Source organism: Molossus molossus, unplaced genomic scaffold, assembly GCF_014108415.1.
Source record: "Molossus molossus isolate mMolMol1 unplaced genomic scaffold, mMolMol1.p scaffold_m16_p_19, whole genome shotgun sequence".
Classification (NCBI taxonomy): domain Eukaryota; kingdom Metazoa; phylum Chordata; class Mammalia; order Chiroptera; family Molossidae; genus Molossus; species Molossus molossus.
Window position 1 is genome coordinate 42,352,236 of NW_023425354.1, and position 15,139 is coordinate 42,367,374.

The following is a 15,139-nucleotide window of genomic DNA, read 5'->3' on the forward strand; positions in this document are numbered from 1 at the left end:
ATATGTATGTGTGTGTGTGTGTGTGTGTGTGTGTATACACACACACACACATATATATATTTTATCCTCACCTGAGGACATTTTTCCATTTTTTGTTCAGATAGAGTAGGAGGGAGAGAGAAGAAGAAAGAGAGAGAGAGAGAAACATTGACGTGAAAGGGACACATCGAGGGGCTGCCACCCACACGACCAACCAGGGCCGGGGACAAACTGCAACCGAGGTAGGCACCCTTAGCGGGATCTGAACCTGGGTGTCTCTGGACCGCAGGCTGATGCTCTAATCACTGAGCCAAACCGGCCAGGGCTAAAAATAATAATTTTAAACAGTCTTTTATCATCAAACATTTAGGTTGTTTCCCATTTCAAAAAAAACCAAATTTTTTCAAATGAAAGAAAAAATAGCCTTTTGGGGTAAACAGAATCCAGGACAACAGAGAAAAAGTCCCTACAGCCATCTCATTCCCCTTCCTGAACCCATCCCATGGGGTCGCTGCCCAGGCCTTCCAGACCATCCCTGGAACACTGCCAGGGCCCAAAGCCATCTGGCCCCTATCTCAGACGATTCCCCATGGAAGGGCAGAGATTCTGGTAGATCTTTCCTGGCCCTGCACAAAACACAGTGTGATGCAAGGGCAGTGTGATGACTAACCCCATCCATAGTCTTCCCACACCCCAATTCATGGTCCTCAAGGCTGTGGTGGCCCAGAGATGGGTGTAAAATTCTCATACTGGGGCTCCTCCAGCCATTCCTCATCAGCCAGCTTCTGGGGATCCTGTTCTGGGGGGCCACTGGGGGCCAGCTCCTGGACCCTCCCTGAGCTCTTGGTGCCATCCCTCATCCCCCTGGCCACTTCCTCTGGCCCAGTCCCTGCCGTCTGCAAGGCCCCAGTGAGCTCCTCACTCGGGGCTGAGCCAGGGCTCTGCCTGGAAGAGCCAGAGGCCAGCTGGGGGTTGCCCTTGTTCCGACTCAGTGACTGACGTGGAGGTTTGGGGATGGCACTCTTGACCTTGTGCTCTGCCTGGCCTTTCTGGAACTTACTAAAACGGCGGAGTACAGACTGGACTGAACCCTCAGGTTTCCGGGGTGTCCCTGCCAGCATGTAGATTGTGATAACAGAGCCTGAGCTCTCCTGAACACTGGCTTCAATGGCTTCCACACGCTCAGCCACTGTCTGGCCTCCAGGGGGGAGCTGGCGATGGCCAATGGCTGAATCCCTGGGGCTGGGTGCCCCAGGAGGAGCCATGTCCTTTTCTTGCTCAGGGCCTGTGGACTCCTCAGCCTCCTGGCTTTCAGGACCTGGCTGGGCCCCTCGGGAAAGTCGTTTGGGCTTTCGGGGTGGGCTGGACAGCTCCCCTGAGCTTTGGCAACTCTGCGGTGCAAACTTGGTGCCTTCAGCAAAGGAGACCGATGGTCGCTTGGCCCGTGCTAGGCTGGAAGTGCGTGGGATGGCGAATGGTGTGGAGGCATCCTCAGGGGAAGGGAAGGGACCTCCAACCAGGCTGGCCTCTGGCAACTCCACTTGGGCCACAGGGACCCTCCCTGGCAGAAGAGACAGAAGAACTTGGCCAAAGCTGAGCTGACCACCCCAACCCATCCTGTCTACCCAGGTCAGCATCTTTTGGGAGGCCTCAAAACAGGGCAAGGTAGAGGGTAAGGACGCAAAGAGGCAGGAACAGGGCCTATCCAATAGACACTACTAATTCTATACTCTTGTTACCTCCCTGCTTACTTTGACCCAATACTACCCTCTAACTAAGCAAAAACTCTTCAATGCCACAGTCATGTCCCTCTCACCTCTGAGCCTTCGTGTACACTGATCCCTCTTCCTGAAACACCATTCCCACCTCTCCTAACTTTCACTTGGCTAACTCCTGATTCTGCTAGACTCAACTCCAATATCACTAACACCGAGACATCTTCCCTGACCCCAGTCTCCCCTGACATGGCTAAATTATAGCCCCGTCTTGTACATCCCCCATCAAAGCACTTATCGCTCTGTCCTGCAAATGTCTGATTACTAGCCACCAGACTAAAAGCTTAGTAAAGACGGGAACCTATCTTGTCTCCATTTTATATACCACGATAAAAGTCTGTATACTCTATAGAAGTAGTACAACATAGGGAATGCTTATATCTGTAGGACAAAGGGATCAGAAGGATTCCCAGTCATTAAGCAGGACACCCCAGTGGGCTGTTGGGGGCCTACCTTCTTGGGACGGCACACAGTAGGTAGAACCCTCGTCCTCCTCTCCAGACTCGGAATCAGAAGAGAAAGAGTCGTCCGAGGCCCAGCCAGCAGAGGGTGGCTCAATGAAGCTGTGGTTGAAGGGGATCTCCGGGTCGTGGTGGGAGACTGCAGGGGACTCCAGGTCAGGCGCAGAGCCGAATGGGAAGCCTTGACCCAGCCCAGCCCCCGACCTTCAGTGCCCACCTACCTGTCACCCAGGGAAGCTTGTAGCTGCTGAGGGAACTGCAGGGTAGTGCGGAGCCCAGGCTGGTCAGTGCCTCCCAGACCTGGAGCTTCATCCTGGACACAGCCGCTCCATCTCTCATGGGCCTGAGGGCATAGGAGGGTGGTCAGTGTGGGAGACCCCTGGTTGGGGCAGGGTGGTAGCGGGAGAAAAGGGCCAGGACCATCCTGGTCCCGGGTTAGTGGCAGGGAGGAAGGGTGACAGAGGAGGTGTGTCTACTTCAATGGCTCCTGATGACCACAGAGTAAAGTCCAAACCATTGAGCCTGAGATTTGGACCTGCCACAGAGCGCAGCAGGCCCCAAACAGATAGACCTAGGGTAGCAGCTCCGCTCAAACTTTACCTCTTTTGGGGCCTCAGTTGCTTTATCTGTAAAATGTGGACAACTACAATCTATCAGAGCTTTATTTATTGATTTATTTTCAATTCACTTATTTTTTTGTTAAGCCTCACCCAAAGATATTTTTCCATTGATTTTTTAGATAGAGTAGAAGGGAGGGAGGAAGGGGGGGGAGAGAGAGAGAGAGAGAAAGAGAGAGAGAGAGAGAGAGAGAGAGAGAGAAGCATCGATGTGAGAGAGACACATTGACTGGTTGCTTTCAGCACAACCCTGACCAGGGTCAGGTATTGAACCTACAACCCAAGTACATGCCCTTGACTGGGAATAGAACCTATGACCCTTCAAGATCCTCAGGCTGACGCTCTAACCGCGGAGCCAAACTGGCCAGGGTTGTCAGACCCTTTTATAGGACCCCACACAACACCAGGCGGCGTTCCCCAAAATGCAGCTAGCTATATGCTATCGTCATCCTAGCTGAGTCCTAGCTCACCTGGCTTTCTGGAAGTGACAGCACCTCCAGAAAGCCTGCCCTTGGCCCCACCCCCACACTGTAAATGGCTGCTTCATTCCTTACCACTCCTCTGACAGCCTTTGCACATGTCCTGGTCCTCGTGTGAGGGGCTTCTTCCCCACCCCAGGCTCAAGGCCCCGGGGACAGGCTACTGGGTCTGCTCATCTGTGAATGTCCCCCATCACAAAGGGTGGTGTACTTGAGGATTAATGTGCGAAATGTAAGAGAGCACTGGACAAAGAGTCCAGAAAACAGGGCCCAGGCTTTGCGTGTGCCAGTGACCAGCCGAGTCACCTGGTCAGTGTCCTCTGTCCTGTTAACCCTCCTGCCCCCACATTCCCTGCTGCAAACCTCCATACTGCGGTGAGTCTCCAAAGAGCAGAGAACTGTGAAGAGATTTTGTAAAGGAACAAAGCTCTTTGGAAGCAATGGTCTCTAGCAGGCCTTCCTCTTCTTTTTTTTCAGTCCTCACCCAAGGATATTTTTTTATTGTTATTATTGATTTTAGAGAGAGAGGAAGGGAGAGGGGGCGAGAGAGAGAGAGAAACATCGATGGGAGAGACATACATAGATTGGTTGCCTCCCATTTGCACCCCAACTGGGGATTGAACCCACAACCTGGGTATGTGCACTGACTGGAAACTGAACCAGCAACTTTTCGGTGTACAGGCTGACACTCCCACAACTGAGCCACACTGGCCAGGCAAACCCTTGTTCTTTTCTGGGAAAGCCACATTCTCTGCCAAACTACTGCTCAGACTTGTATGTCACTCTCCTTTCTGGGGGCTGTGAAGCCTGGTCTCTTCCGCTCCCAGCCCAGAGCTGCCCTGCTGCTTCAGCCTATCCACCCCCGTCTCCGGTCCCTGTTAGTGCACCCTCAGCCTCCTGCAGGGGGTTTGGGTTTCACTAGCCTGGCCACCCTGCTCATGTGACTCCTACTGACGGCTTCTGAAGAAGGCAAGCGGCTGACCTGATGTCTCCAGGCCATGGCCACTGCCAGCTACCCCATCAATTCTGACCTAACGGTGTGACAAGACCAGCCCTGCCCCGCCCCTAAATGGAAAGCCAGTGTTTACCTGTCCTTGGGGTCCAGCCGGGAGGCCCAACAGCAGCAGACACAGCAGGCAATGCCCAAGAGGAGCAGCAGCAGAGGCACAAGGATGCCAGCAATGAGGGCAGCATCCTGACTGTGAGACCCTATGGGGAGTGAGCAACGGTCAGACATTCAGGGCTTGCCCATCTCCCATCCACATCTCATCTCCAGCTGAGTTGCTTTCTCCCCAAAGTCTTCCACCTGTGGGTGTCTCTTCTGGGAGACGTAGACTTGGCTCAGGCCGAAGGCCCCCTCCTCCAGGCAGCTGCCAAGCTGGTCTGTCCCCTTCTGAAGGTCCACGGTCTGTTCCACAAGCCCTTGCCCCTACTTCTCATGCCTGATGCACACCCCAGTGTCCATCCCTACCTGCTCATTTCCTGGCTACTAGCCTAGTTTCTCAGGGGACCCCAAAGCATCCATACAGACTCCAGGCATAGGAAATGTCTCTGAAGCGGGCGCAGCCTCCCTGGCAAATGATGAGCTTCTGGAGCCCAAGTAAAGGGCCAGTTTTTCCCTTGTTACTGTCCCCTGTACCCTCCTTTCTACCTTACCCAGCTGGCAGTCCCCAGAGACAGGGTGGCAGGGTCCCTCTGGGCATTCACAGGGAACAGAGCAGTTGTTTCCATGGAAGCCAGATGGGCATGAGGTGTTGCAGCTGTGGGGTGACAAGGAGAGACAGGTTAAAGGCTGGGTGAGAAGGGATGGAGGAGGGCAGGGTAGGGGAAGGTAGATTTCTGGGCACTGCTTCCCACCCCTGCCATTCAGACTCCCCTGGGTGATGCCTGGGCAGACCTCTCCTGCTCCTGAACCACATTTTCAGTACCCCTGGTAGCACTTGGGAGAATACCTCAGCCCCTAAGCCCATCTTCCAGGGGGACTACCCACAAGCTGTCCTTTGGTCCCCAGCCCCAGGCGTAACCCTCGGCAGATCCACCTCTCGTGATCCTCACCCCTTACCCACCCAGCACTAACATGAACTAAGCGAAATGCCAACTTCCTCAGGGTCTGGAAGTCAGCCAGGTCCAGTCCTGCCCCTAACTCTCCGGGCCTTGGTTCTCTCCTCTATAAAATGAGGCCTCTTCCATATTATACTAGATTCTGTCCCGGAGGTGGAGAACCTGAGACTGGAGACATTGCCATGGATTATGTTTCACTACCTGAAGACCTTAGGGAAACAACAGTGGGGCTTGGGGCCCTACCCCTAAACAATCCCCATCTAGGTAGGGAGCCAGGCCTTTTGCACTAAGCATTACTCTGACCCTCCTGTGGGAGATGCGGAGCTCACAGCGGGAAGAACTTCTCAGTTATGAGGAAGCTGGGTGGGTATATGGGGAGAATCCCAGGAAGGGAAGTTAAGGAAACAGGTTGAATAGAGGCCTGACCTAGGCCCCTACCTTTCTGCCAGGGCCCCAGTCCTCACCTGGGTCCCCAGTAGCCAGCGTTGCAGACACATTCCCCAGTCACAGCATCACAAGTCCCCTGAACACAGGTGGGGCAGGTTGAGCCACAGCCTTCCCCAAAGGTGCCACTTGGGCAGGGGTCTTCACACCTGAGGTGAGGCACGACTTGGAATGGGGGACAGGGCAGGCCGGCCCCCATAAGGGGCCCTACCCATCTTTCCCCATGGACTCAGACCCAACTGTGGGTCCTCAGCAATGAAGCTCAGGTACAGACAGGTGTTGAAGCTGGGGCCAAACCCAATAGGTGACAGACTAGAGCTCCCTGAAAGGAGAAGAGCAAGAAGTCTGAGTGGCAGGGAGCTGGAAGAGAACCCTGCCCAGGGCCTCATCAGCATCCCTCAGCCTTTGCCAGGGGGCAGGCCCCAGAGCGTTGTGTGAATGTGTTTGGGGGAGGGGACGTCCATCCCAGAGGGAGCAGCTGGGGTGAGGATCCTGAAGGAAGGTGCACCCCACACTGAGCAGGCTGGCCCCTTACCTGGGCCCCAGCCAGCCAGGGTCACAGCTCTGACAGTGCCCCGTGTCTGGCTGACAGGCCTCCCCACGCTGGCAGTGGGGGCACTGCTGCCCGCAGCTCTCGCCGTAGGTGCCAGGTGGGCAGGGCTGCTGGCACTCGGTCCCGTTCCAGCCTGGCTCACAAGACTCACAGCTGCCTGTGTCCGCAGAGCACGGCTCATTCTGCTTGCAGTGGCCACATCTGGGAAGAGAAATTCCTGGGAAGCTCTCCCAGCAAATGGATGGAGTGCCACCCAGGCCTCCAGGGGCACTGGAGAGCATCCAGGTCCCAGCTAAGTCATTCAGGCAGGTTGGAGCCCTGGCTTCCCCATGATGTACTACAAAGAGGTTGGATAAATAATCTCTACAGACTCTAGGATTCCAGCCCTCTCCCTCTAACCCCCCATTCCGGGACTCATCCCTCCCTGGGCCCCAGGGTCACTAGGAGCTACCAATCCAGCCAGAGCAGCCAAGTTACCACCCCAACCTTTGCCTCCCTCTGCCCAGCACCCCTCCACCCTTCCACCCGTGCTATCCTGAGGACTGGCAGGGATGGCCTCAGGAGTGCATCTCCTATCCCATAACATGAAAATTAATACAAATTAAAGCTTTTAATGTCTGTTTTTATCACTATAATTTCAAGTTTATTTTATCTTTGAAACCCCCCCCCCATTTTCTTGAGATATAACTGAGATACAACACTGTCTGTTTAAGGTGTACAGCATAATGACTTAACTTGCATAATTGTGAAATGATTACCACAAGAAGTTTAGTTAATATCCATTATCTCATATAAAAAAAGAAAGAAAAAAATTTCCTTGTGATGAGAACTCTTAGGATCTACTCTCTTAGCACTTTTACAATTCAGATTTATATTATCTTAATTTTTCATTGATCCCTAACAGTTACTTGAAGTTTCCCCCTCAGATACTTAATTATCTGGGATCGTATGCTTTGATTAGACAGACTCATTAGTGGGGTGAGGGGAGGAGTTCATAAAATCAATTTAGCAGATCCCAACCGGCAACAACAACAAAAAAGAGAGAGAGAACAGGAAACATTACAGTATTATATATATATAAACATTACAGTAATATATATATATTACATATTACATATTATATATCATATATGTAGTAAAGATAAATGTGCTGCCTGGTTAAGCTTTTACTTGTGTGTGTGTGTGTGTGTGTGTGTGTGTGTTAGGTGGGATGTAAAGGTATCAAAGTTTGAAGTCACTGAATCTCAGAGGGATCATGCAATCATTTTGTCACATGACTCATTCTTTACCTGTTTCTAACTGTGGCTTGCTATACTAGTATTTTTTGTTGTTTAACAGTAACCGAGCCCTGGCCAGTTTGGCTCAGCGGTTAGAGCATCGGCCTGCAGTCCGGAGAGACCCGGGTTCGGTTCCGCTAAGGGCATGTACCTCGGTTGCAGTTTGTCCCCGGCCCTGGTTGGTCGTGCGGGTGGCAGCCCCTCGATGTGTCCCTTTCACATCGATGTTTCTCTCTCTCTCTCTCTTCCTCTCTCTCCCTCCCACTCTATCTGTACAAAAAATGGAAGGAAAAAAAAAAAAAAAACAGTAACCGAAAAGAAAGGGATGTGGGAGGAGGGACCACAGGGCACGGAGGGTCTTCATCCCATTCGTGTAGATTTTTATGGAGAGCACTACACAACTTTCCCCCTGAGCCCTCACCTCCTGTCCTTCACACTCCGTCTAATTCCTTCTCCCCCTCCCATCCCCTACCTTTCTCCCGCTTCTCCCTGGCGCCCCGGGCCCGCCCCACCCGACCCTGCCCCCCTCCCTCACCTGTGGCTGCACTGCGCCCCGTAGCGGCCGGCGGGGCAGGGCAGCTCGCAGCGCGCACCGCGGAAGCCAGGCGGGCAGGCGCACTGGCCCGAGGTCGCGCTGCAGTGACCGCGCACGCACTTGCACCGCTGCTGGCACTGGGTGCCCCACCAGCCCGGCTGGCAGGCACAGCGGCCCGACTCCTGCAGGCACGGGGAGCCATGGCAATTGCAGGAGAAGCTGCAGCGGCGGCCCCACCAGCCCGCCTTGCACAGGCAGTTGCCCGTGGCTTGATCACAGCGCGCCGCCACCGGGTTGCATTGGCACGAGTGGTGGCACGTGGTTGACCACCAACCGGGCTCACAGTGGCACTTGCCGGTCTTCGGATCGCAACGCCCATGGGGACTGCAAGTGCACTTGAACTCGCAGCGGCTGCCCCAGCGGTCGTCTTGGCAGTGGCACACGCCAGTGTCGGGCTCACACTGGCCATGGGGGTGGCAGGCGCAGCTCTCCCGGCAGTCGGGGCCCCAGTACTGGCCCGGGCAGCCTGCAGGGCAGGGAAAGGAGGGGGTAAGGAGAGATGGAAGGGGGTCAGGGGCTCAGACCTGGCAAGGATGCAGGCTGTGGACCCCCTTCCACAACAGAGGGGTGCCAAGCCCATCCTCCAAGATCCAGGATCAGACCCTTGGAACATCTGGCATTATATCCTCCTGGGGCAAAGCTCATTTCCTGACCCAGACTCCGAACTTCAAAACCCCGTAACAGTGATCCAGCCTCCCTCTTTCAGATCCCGGGTGGGAAGGGGCTTGCCCAGAGTCACACGGAAGTGTGTATGTGTTGGGGGGGCTTCATTCATGCCCCCTACTCCCTCTCATTCGGGTTCCTCCACTGGGCTGGAGATGAGCTGGGCCTGGCAGGCCTGGGTGCTACCTATCAGGGTCACAGGAAAAGCCTCATTTCCTCCCAGTGTCCCCTCTCCATCCTGACTCCTGAAGGCTACCCTCTGACTATCTTGCCTACCAACCCCTTTCCCATGCCCTTCTTTTCTGCCAGAGAAGGCAGACAGCCTGGCCGGTGCTCTCCTTCCACCCTCCACACATACGTGGGGTTATACGTGGGGGAGACTGAGAATGCACCCATTTTGCAATGAACAAGAAATGCCAGCATCTTTGCTGAGTTGAGAAGGAAGGTGAAGGGCCCAGAATTGAAACTGTGTGTAGGGCTTTGTGGATGTGGGCAAACACCAGATGACTCAGCATCTCCCAGGAGTGTCACTTCTTGTCCCTGGGCCTCAATTTCCTCAGTGAAGGTTGGAGAGGTTCTGGCCCTGCCAGATGACAGTCCTACCTGCTTTGCCTCCCTGCCCTCCTAGTTCTGCCCAACAATTTCATTCCCCCTGCCCCAGGGAGACTCAGGACTCACGGGAGTTGCACTGGGCTCCGAAGAATCCAGGTTTGCAACGACAGAGGCCTGGTTTCACACACACCTCATCTTCCCGGCAGGCATCGGGCCCCTCACAGATGGCTGAAAAATACCCACTCAGGTCAGAAGGCCTGGGACTTCACCAGGGGACACTGCCCACTCACTGGCTCCCGGTTCCCTGCCCCCTCAAGAGTTGTCCCCTCAGGGCTGGGTGTGGGTGTGTCACAGGATGGACCCTAGCTCCATGGCTCAGGAGGGGAAACAGGCCCCCCAGGAGGGTAGGAAGGTCACTGGGCAAAGGGGTCAAGAAGGGGCCCCACAGCAGGGTGGGGATTGGTCTTGGCTACTCACGAATGGTACATTCTCGATCTTTCTGCGTCCAGCCCGGGCAGCACTGGAGCTCAGCAGAGGGGCTGTGGGGCAGACAGGGGTCAGCTGGGGAACAGCCTGGTTTCGAAGGTGGATCACTGTCTCTGGCTGAGATGGGGGAGCCTGCCTCAGCCCCATCAGGCAGGCCTAGCTGAGAGTCACAGCCCCGCAGACCACAACCCCTTCTTGCTCCTTCCCGGCCTTTCCACCACCTGTCCTGATTATCCACCACCCTCCAGGCTGTCCCAAGCCTCCCTTCCGTCAGCCCCATGATCTCTCCCTTCACTCCCCCCACCCCCTACCCACGCTTCAACACCAGCTCAACCCGCCCCGCCCCCACCCATCAGACTCCCATAAGATCCACCTCTTGGCCACACAGACATGCCGCCCTTTAGGGTCCAGCTCAGACCCCTGGGTCCTCTGAGTCCAGAGCAGCAGCACAGGGAGCAGCAGCCTCAGCCCCATGGCAGCCAGTGCAGTGAGGGTTGGAGTTAGCCTGGCCCTCAGCTCCCAACCCCCTCCCTGTTTCCTCCTAGGGCTTTTCCTGAGGAAACCAGGCCCCAGGGGCGGGCTGCCACGAGGCACCTCCCTGCGAGGGTGGGGAAGATGGTTCAGGAAAGATCACAATACCAGAAAATGAGAGAAGGGACAGCCATCACCAGCGCTGAGTGAGGGCTTAGGGGGCTGGTTTCAAGGGAGAGGGGGCAGGAAGGTGAAGCTGTTAAGTCCTGGGGTACTGGGAACGGGTGAGAGGGTGGGGTGAGGTGGGGAGCCAGTTTTCCATTAGGTCATACTCCTCAGCAAGGCCCAAGCTGGGAGAAGCCTTTCCACCCAGTTAGGCATCAGCCTTCACCCTGGCCCAGCAGGGCGGGAAGGGGGGCAGATCACTGACAGACAGACATGGAACAGTTTCTGGGTATCATGGCAGGTGCTTTATTGCATTAGCTTAGGCAATCCGCACAAATCTCTGGGAGGTAGGTGGTCAGCTCTCCATTTCGTGGATGGGGAAACTGAAACTCAGAGAGGAAGCACTTTTACCTGACCCCCGAGGCTTAGCTCTGAGATATAGGGGAGGAAGGTAGGCTGATCCTCCAGTCCCGTTCTGACCCAGGCCAAGACTGGGAAAGAGGCTGGGAGGGCTGGGAAGGAGGGAGCCCTGTCCTCCTTTGAGGTCACACATCCACCCATAGTCAGACTCCAAGGTCAGGCCTCTGGGGCACCTGAGACCCCCAGACAAAGATGTTCATTAAGAGCTGAGCAGGGCCAGTCAGGAGCTGTCCAGAGGTTCCAACTGAGGTTTCTGTGGGGCCTCTTCACCCCTTGGCTTGCTGGGAGCTGTGCTGCTGGTCTTGGCTTCAGGGGCCTCTGCTTCACCCCGATAACACAGGCCAAAGCTGGGGGGAGAACCAAGAGGTACTTTGAGGCTGGATGCCAGAGAGATCAAGTACATAGGCCGAGGACGAGGGGTGGTGAGAAAAGGGGATCTAGTAGGAAGAAAGGGTAGCATGAGGGAGCGGGGAGGTACAAGGGCCAGGGGCAGAGGAGCAGGGGAGGGGTACCCCTAGAGCTCAGGACAGCAGGGTGAGCGTCAGGTCAGGGGAGTAGGAAAGGGGATGCTGAAAAGTACCAAGGTGGGGCCCCTTCCCTCCCCCACCACCACTTTTGCCCTTCTTCTTCCCCAACATACAAACTCTGTATTCTGGACTCGGGGGGTGGGGGGTAATCTCCCTTATTGCTGGAGAGCAGGAGCCATGAGCCGTCCTCATCATCACTGAGGCAGAGGAGAGAGGAAAGAGGTGAGGGTCATTTATCAAGGCCAGGAGGGACAACAGGAGTGCAGCTAAGGTCAGCCTTCTGTGCAGACACCAGGAGCAGGCAGGGGAGGACAGAGTGACAACAGGGCCCCCAAGACCGGGAGGAGACACTAGGGAAATGGACATCTTGAGACTTTATTTTATAGCCTGAAGGTCAGCAAGCCCCTGACAAGATGGCAGCTATAGTCTTTTTGTTTGTTTTTTTACTTACTGGATTACTGATTTATTATAAAGGGATATAATTTAGGAATAGCCAGGTGAAGAGATGTACAGGGCAAGGTATGGGGCAAGGGCACAGGGCTTCCCCGCCCTCCTCAGGCCCACCATTAGCCCAGCATCGACATGTGTTCACCAACCCAGGAGCTCTTTGAACCCAGTCCTTTTGGCTTTCTATGGAGGACCCTATAACTACAGTCCTATCCCTCTGAGAACAGACACAGCCAAGACAGGGAACCGAAGAATGAATGTGGAAAAGCAGCATTAGCAGGATTCTTCAGCAGGGTGCACAGCAGTCATGACAAATGGGAGCGGTGAGTTTCAGAGAGAAGGCTGGCAGGCTCAGGACAGCAGGCTGGACAGCAGGCTCAGAGGGTGACCTGACCGGAGTGACAGGCTCAGCAGGGCAGGCTGGACATCAGGCTCAGAGGGTGACCAGGTCAGAGTGACAGGCTCAGCAGGACAGGCTGGACAGCAGGCTCAGGGGGTGACCAGACCAGATCAGCAGGCCCAAGGGTGACCAAGGAAGAATGGCAGGTTTAACAGGACAGGCCTGATGGTAGGCTCAGGAGGTGACCTGGCCGGAGTGACAGGCTCAGCAGGGCAGGCTGGACATCAGGTTCAGGAGGTGACTAGGCCAGAGTGACAGGCTCAGCAGGGCAGGCTGGACATCAGGTTCAGGAGGTGACCAGGCCAGAGTGACAGGCTCAGCAGGGCAGGCTGGACGGCAGGCTGGACATCAGGCTCAGGGGGTGACCAGGCCAGAGTGACAGGCTCAGCAGGGCAGGCTGGACATCAGGCTCAGGGGGTGACCAGGCCAGAGTGACAGGCTCAGCAGAGCAGGCTGTAAAATAGGCTTAGGGGCCCAGCTGGTGTGGCTCACTGAGGGTCGACTCATGACTAGGCTGGGGTGATAGGTTCCGTCTGAGACAAAAGACTCAAAAGGTGACCAGATTGGGTCAGCAAGCTAAACTGGGTGACCAGAGAAGGTCAGCAGACTTAGGAGGAGCTAGACCAGGTTAGAACATGACTAGGCTGGGTCATCAGGCTCAGCAGAACAAGAGGGGGAGGGCTGGCTCAGTGCGAATGAAGGCTGCGACTTACCTGCTCTCTGCTTCCTCTGGGGTCCCTAACATCTTGGCCTTGATCTTCTTCCGCTGCTTCCTGACAGCCACCTTCATGGCTTCCAGCAGAAGTCCAGGTACCCTGTGGTCTGCGAGCAGCTCCCTACAGGGGAGAGGAAAGGGTAGGGAAAAGGTGACGGGATGCCAACAGTAAGTCTCACACTAAAGTACCCCTTTTTGAAATACTCTGCCTTACTAACACCCCTCAAACCTTAGCTTAGGTGTCACCACTCCTAGGAATACTTCCTTGACTACTGCTGATGCTTCTGTGACCCCCTGCACTGTCCCCTCACTCATTTGGATGATGTTCCAGAGGGACAAGGGGCTGTGTGATTTGTGTCCTCCCGGTGCCTGGCACATGTCACTGTTTATACATCGATGAGCCAATAAATGAGGCAGGTGATCTGAGGCCCAGGAACAGGTGTGACTGGGGCCCGTCAGCTTCCCAGCTCCTGCCCAGCGCCCTCACCGCTGGAAGTAGGCCAACTCCTCCTTCAGCAGGAACACGTTGGCTTTGAGCTCATTCCGCTCCTGAAGGATCTGCTCAAGCTCCTCTCGACTGAAGCCACACTGCCCTATGTTGGAGGGACGCTGTGGTGGATACCCAGCAGAAGGGCAGGCTTGGTCAGGGGGGTGCCTTGATTGGCGCCCCTCTGCCCCTGGGTTGTCACGGGAATGCTAAAGGAAGTAACCGGCAGGAAGACTTGGAAGGCAAGGGGGCGCAACGACAGATCACAGACCGCGCTCTAGGTGAGTGGGACAGAGGCCGGCGGGGCACACACTTGTATGCTACATTCCAGCTTCCCGCTGACTTGCTGTGCAGCACAGTAAACCTTTCCCGTTGTGAGTCCTGGGGAAGGTCCCCGACCTCAGCGGGCACTCACCGGGTCCTCAGGGGTCCCATGGACTCCTGCTCCGTCAGCAGCCCGCTCAGGCTCCTGCCTCTGCTCACACCCAGGCCCACCGGCCTGGTTTCGTGCCCGCTCTTGGGCCAGCTCCACAGCCCCTTCCCACCGCAGCTCCCGCTCGCGCTCGCGGTCCCGTGCGGATCGCAGCTGGGTTTGCACGGCCGCCAACTTGTGCCGCAACTCCGCGTTCACCAGCAGGAGGCGCTGCAGCTGCTCCTGCAACTGGGGGCGAAGCGAACGGTAGCACTGGTGGGCGGGGCGCCGAGGGAGCCCCGCCCCGCCCCGTGGCCGCTGCCCGGCCTCACCGCCTCCGTCTCCTGGCTGCGCTGCAGCAGGTCACGGTTGTGCGCCCGGAGTTCATCACGCTGTCGGTCCGTCACTTCCTTGAGCTGCCGCAGCAGAGCGCGCTCCTCTGAGGAAGGGGTGTTCTCAGCCGCGGCGGCTCGCGGGAGGTGGGCCCTGAGCCGGTCCAACCCCCCAAACCCCACTCACCCTGGGGCCCGCAGCGCAGCTCTCTGCGGAGGTGATCGTTCTCCTCCCGCAGCCGCTGCAGCTCCAGTTGGGCCTGCTGCGCCGACACCTGCAGCTGGGGAGTCCGGGCTCTCAGGGTTGGGCCCCGCCGACCGCGCGGGTGGCACAGGGAGTGGGCAGTGACTCACCGAGTCAGGAGCAGGCCCCACAGCAGCCTTTTCCAGGAGCTCTAGCGCCCGCACCACGAGAGGCACGAGCCCCGCCGCCGCCTCCGGCCCGTAGCGGCGTGCCAGCTCCTTCAGCTCAGTGCCCAGCGCCCCCGCCAGATGGTATACCAGCTCTGCGGCCGTCTCCACCCCCGTGACCACGCGAGGCCCCCAGCCGTGCTCCCCAGGCGCCGCCCTCCTGGGCTCCATAGCCCCTGAAGGCCAGGGGCTGCGACAGTCACCGCCCCCCAACTGGGGCAGGAAAAAGCCTAACAGTTCCCGCCCAGGAAGCAGTTTAGGGCAGTAGAGGGTGGGGTAGAAGCGACAGGGGAGGGGCGATGAAAGAAAACAGCGTGGGGGAGAGACAGTGCCCTGGGCCTCCTAGGCCTCCTGGGTCCTGTCCGGTTAGAGTTCCCAAGGTCACAGGAAAAAGGACGGCCAACCTCCAG

The 15,139-nt window shown here is 56.5% G+C and overlaps 2 protein-coding genes across 4 annotated transcripts; both read right to left on the reverse strand.

Annotated features, from left to right (window-relative positions):
- Positions 1 to 331: 331 nt before the first annotated feature.
- Positions 332 to 10,447, reverse strand: SCARF1 (scavenger receptor class F member 1). 2 transcript variants are annotated; one of them, XM_036268653.1, is made up of 11 exons: positions 10,316 to 10,447; positions 9,934 to 9,995; positions 9,583 to 9,684; positions 8,182 to 8,707; positions 6,352 to 6,570; positions 5,837 to 5,965; positions 4,968 to 5,071; positions 4,400 to 4,520; positions 2,437 to 2,558; positions 2,208 to 2,354; positions 332 to 1,540 (listed from the first exon to the last, which is right to left on the reverse strand). In XM_036268653.1, exons 1-11 carry the CDS (start codon positions 10,414 to 10,416, stop codon positions 687 to 689), a joined length of 2,487 nt encoding a protein of 828 aa, XP_036124546.1. In that variant the 5' UTR covers positions 10,417 to 10,447; the 3' UTR covers positions 332 to 686. The 2 variants fall into 2 exon arrangements, with proteins under 2 accessions (XP_036124546.1, XP_036124547.1); XM_036268654.1 differs by having other exon boundaries at positions 1,303 to 1,540; positions 2,208 to 2,317.
- A 422-nt stretch (positions 10,448 to 10,869) lies between these two features.
- Positions 10,870 to 15,129, reverse strand: LOC118634447 (Rab interacting lysosomal protein). Of its 2 annotated transcripts, none has more exons than XM_036269000.1 (8): positions 14,673 to 15,129; positions 14,506 to 14,593; positions 14,319 to 14,425; positions 13,990 to 14,235; positions 13,575 to 13,696; positions 13,086 to 13,208; positions 11,639 to 11,722; positions 10,870 to 11,345 (listed from the first exon to the last, which is right to left on the reverse strand). In XM_036269000.1, the coding sequence occupies exons 1-8, from the start codon at positions 14,898 to 14,900 to the stop codon at positions 11,219 to 11,221; spliced, it is 1,125 nt and encodes a 374-aa protein (XP_036124893.1). In that variant the 5' UTR covers positions 14,901 to 15,129; the 3' UTR covers positions 10,870 to 11,218. The 2 variants fall into 2 exon arrangements, with proteins under 2 accessions (XP_036124893.1, XP_036124892.1); XM_036268999.1 differs by having other exon boundaries at positions 14,506 to 14,599.
- Between the last annotated feature and the right edge of the window lie 10 nt (positions 15,130 to 15,139).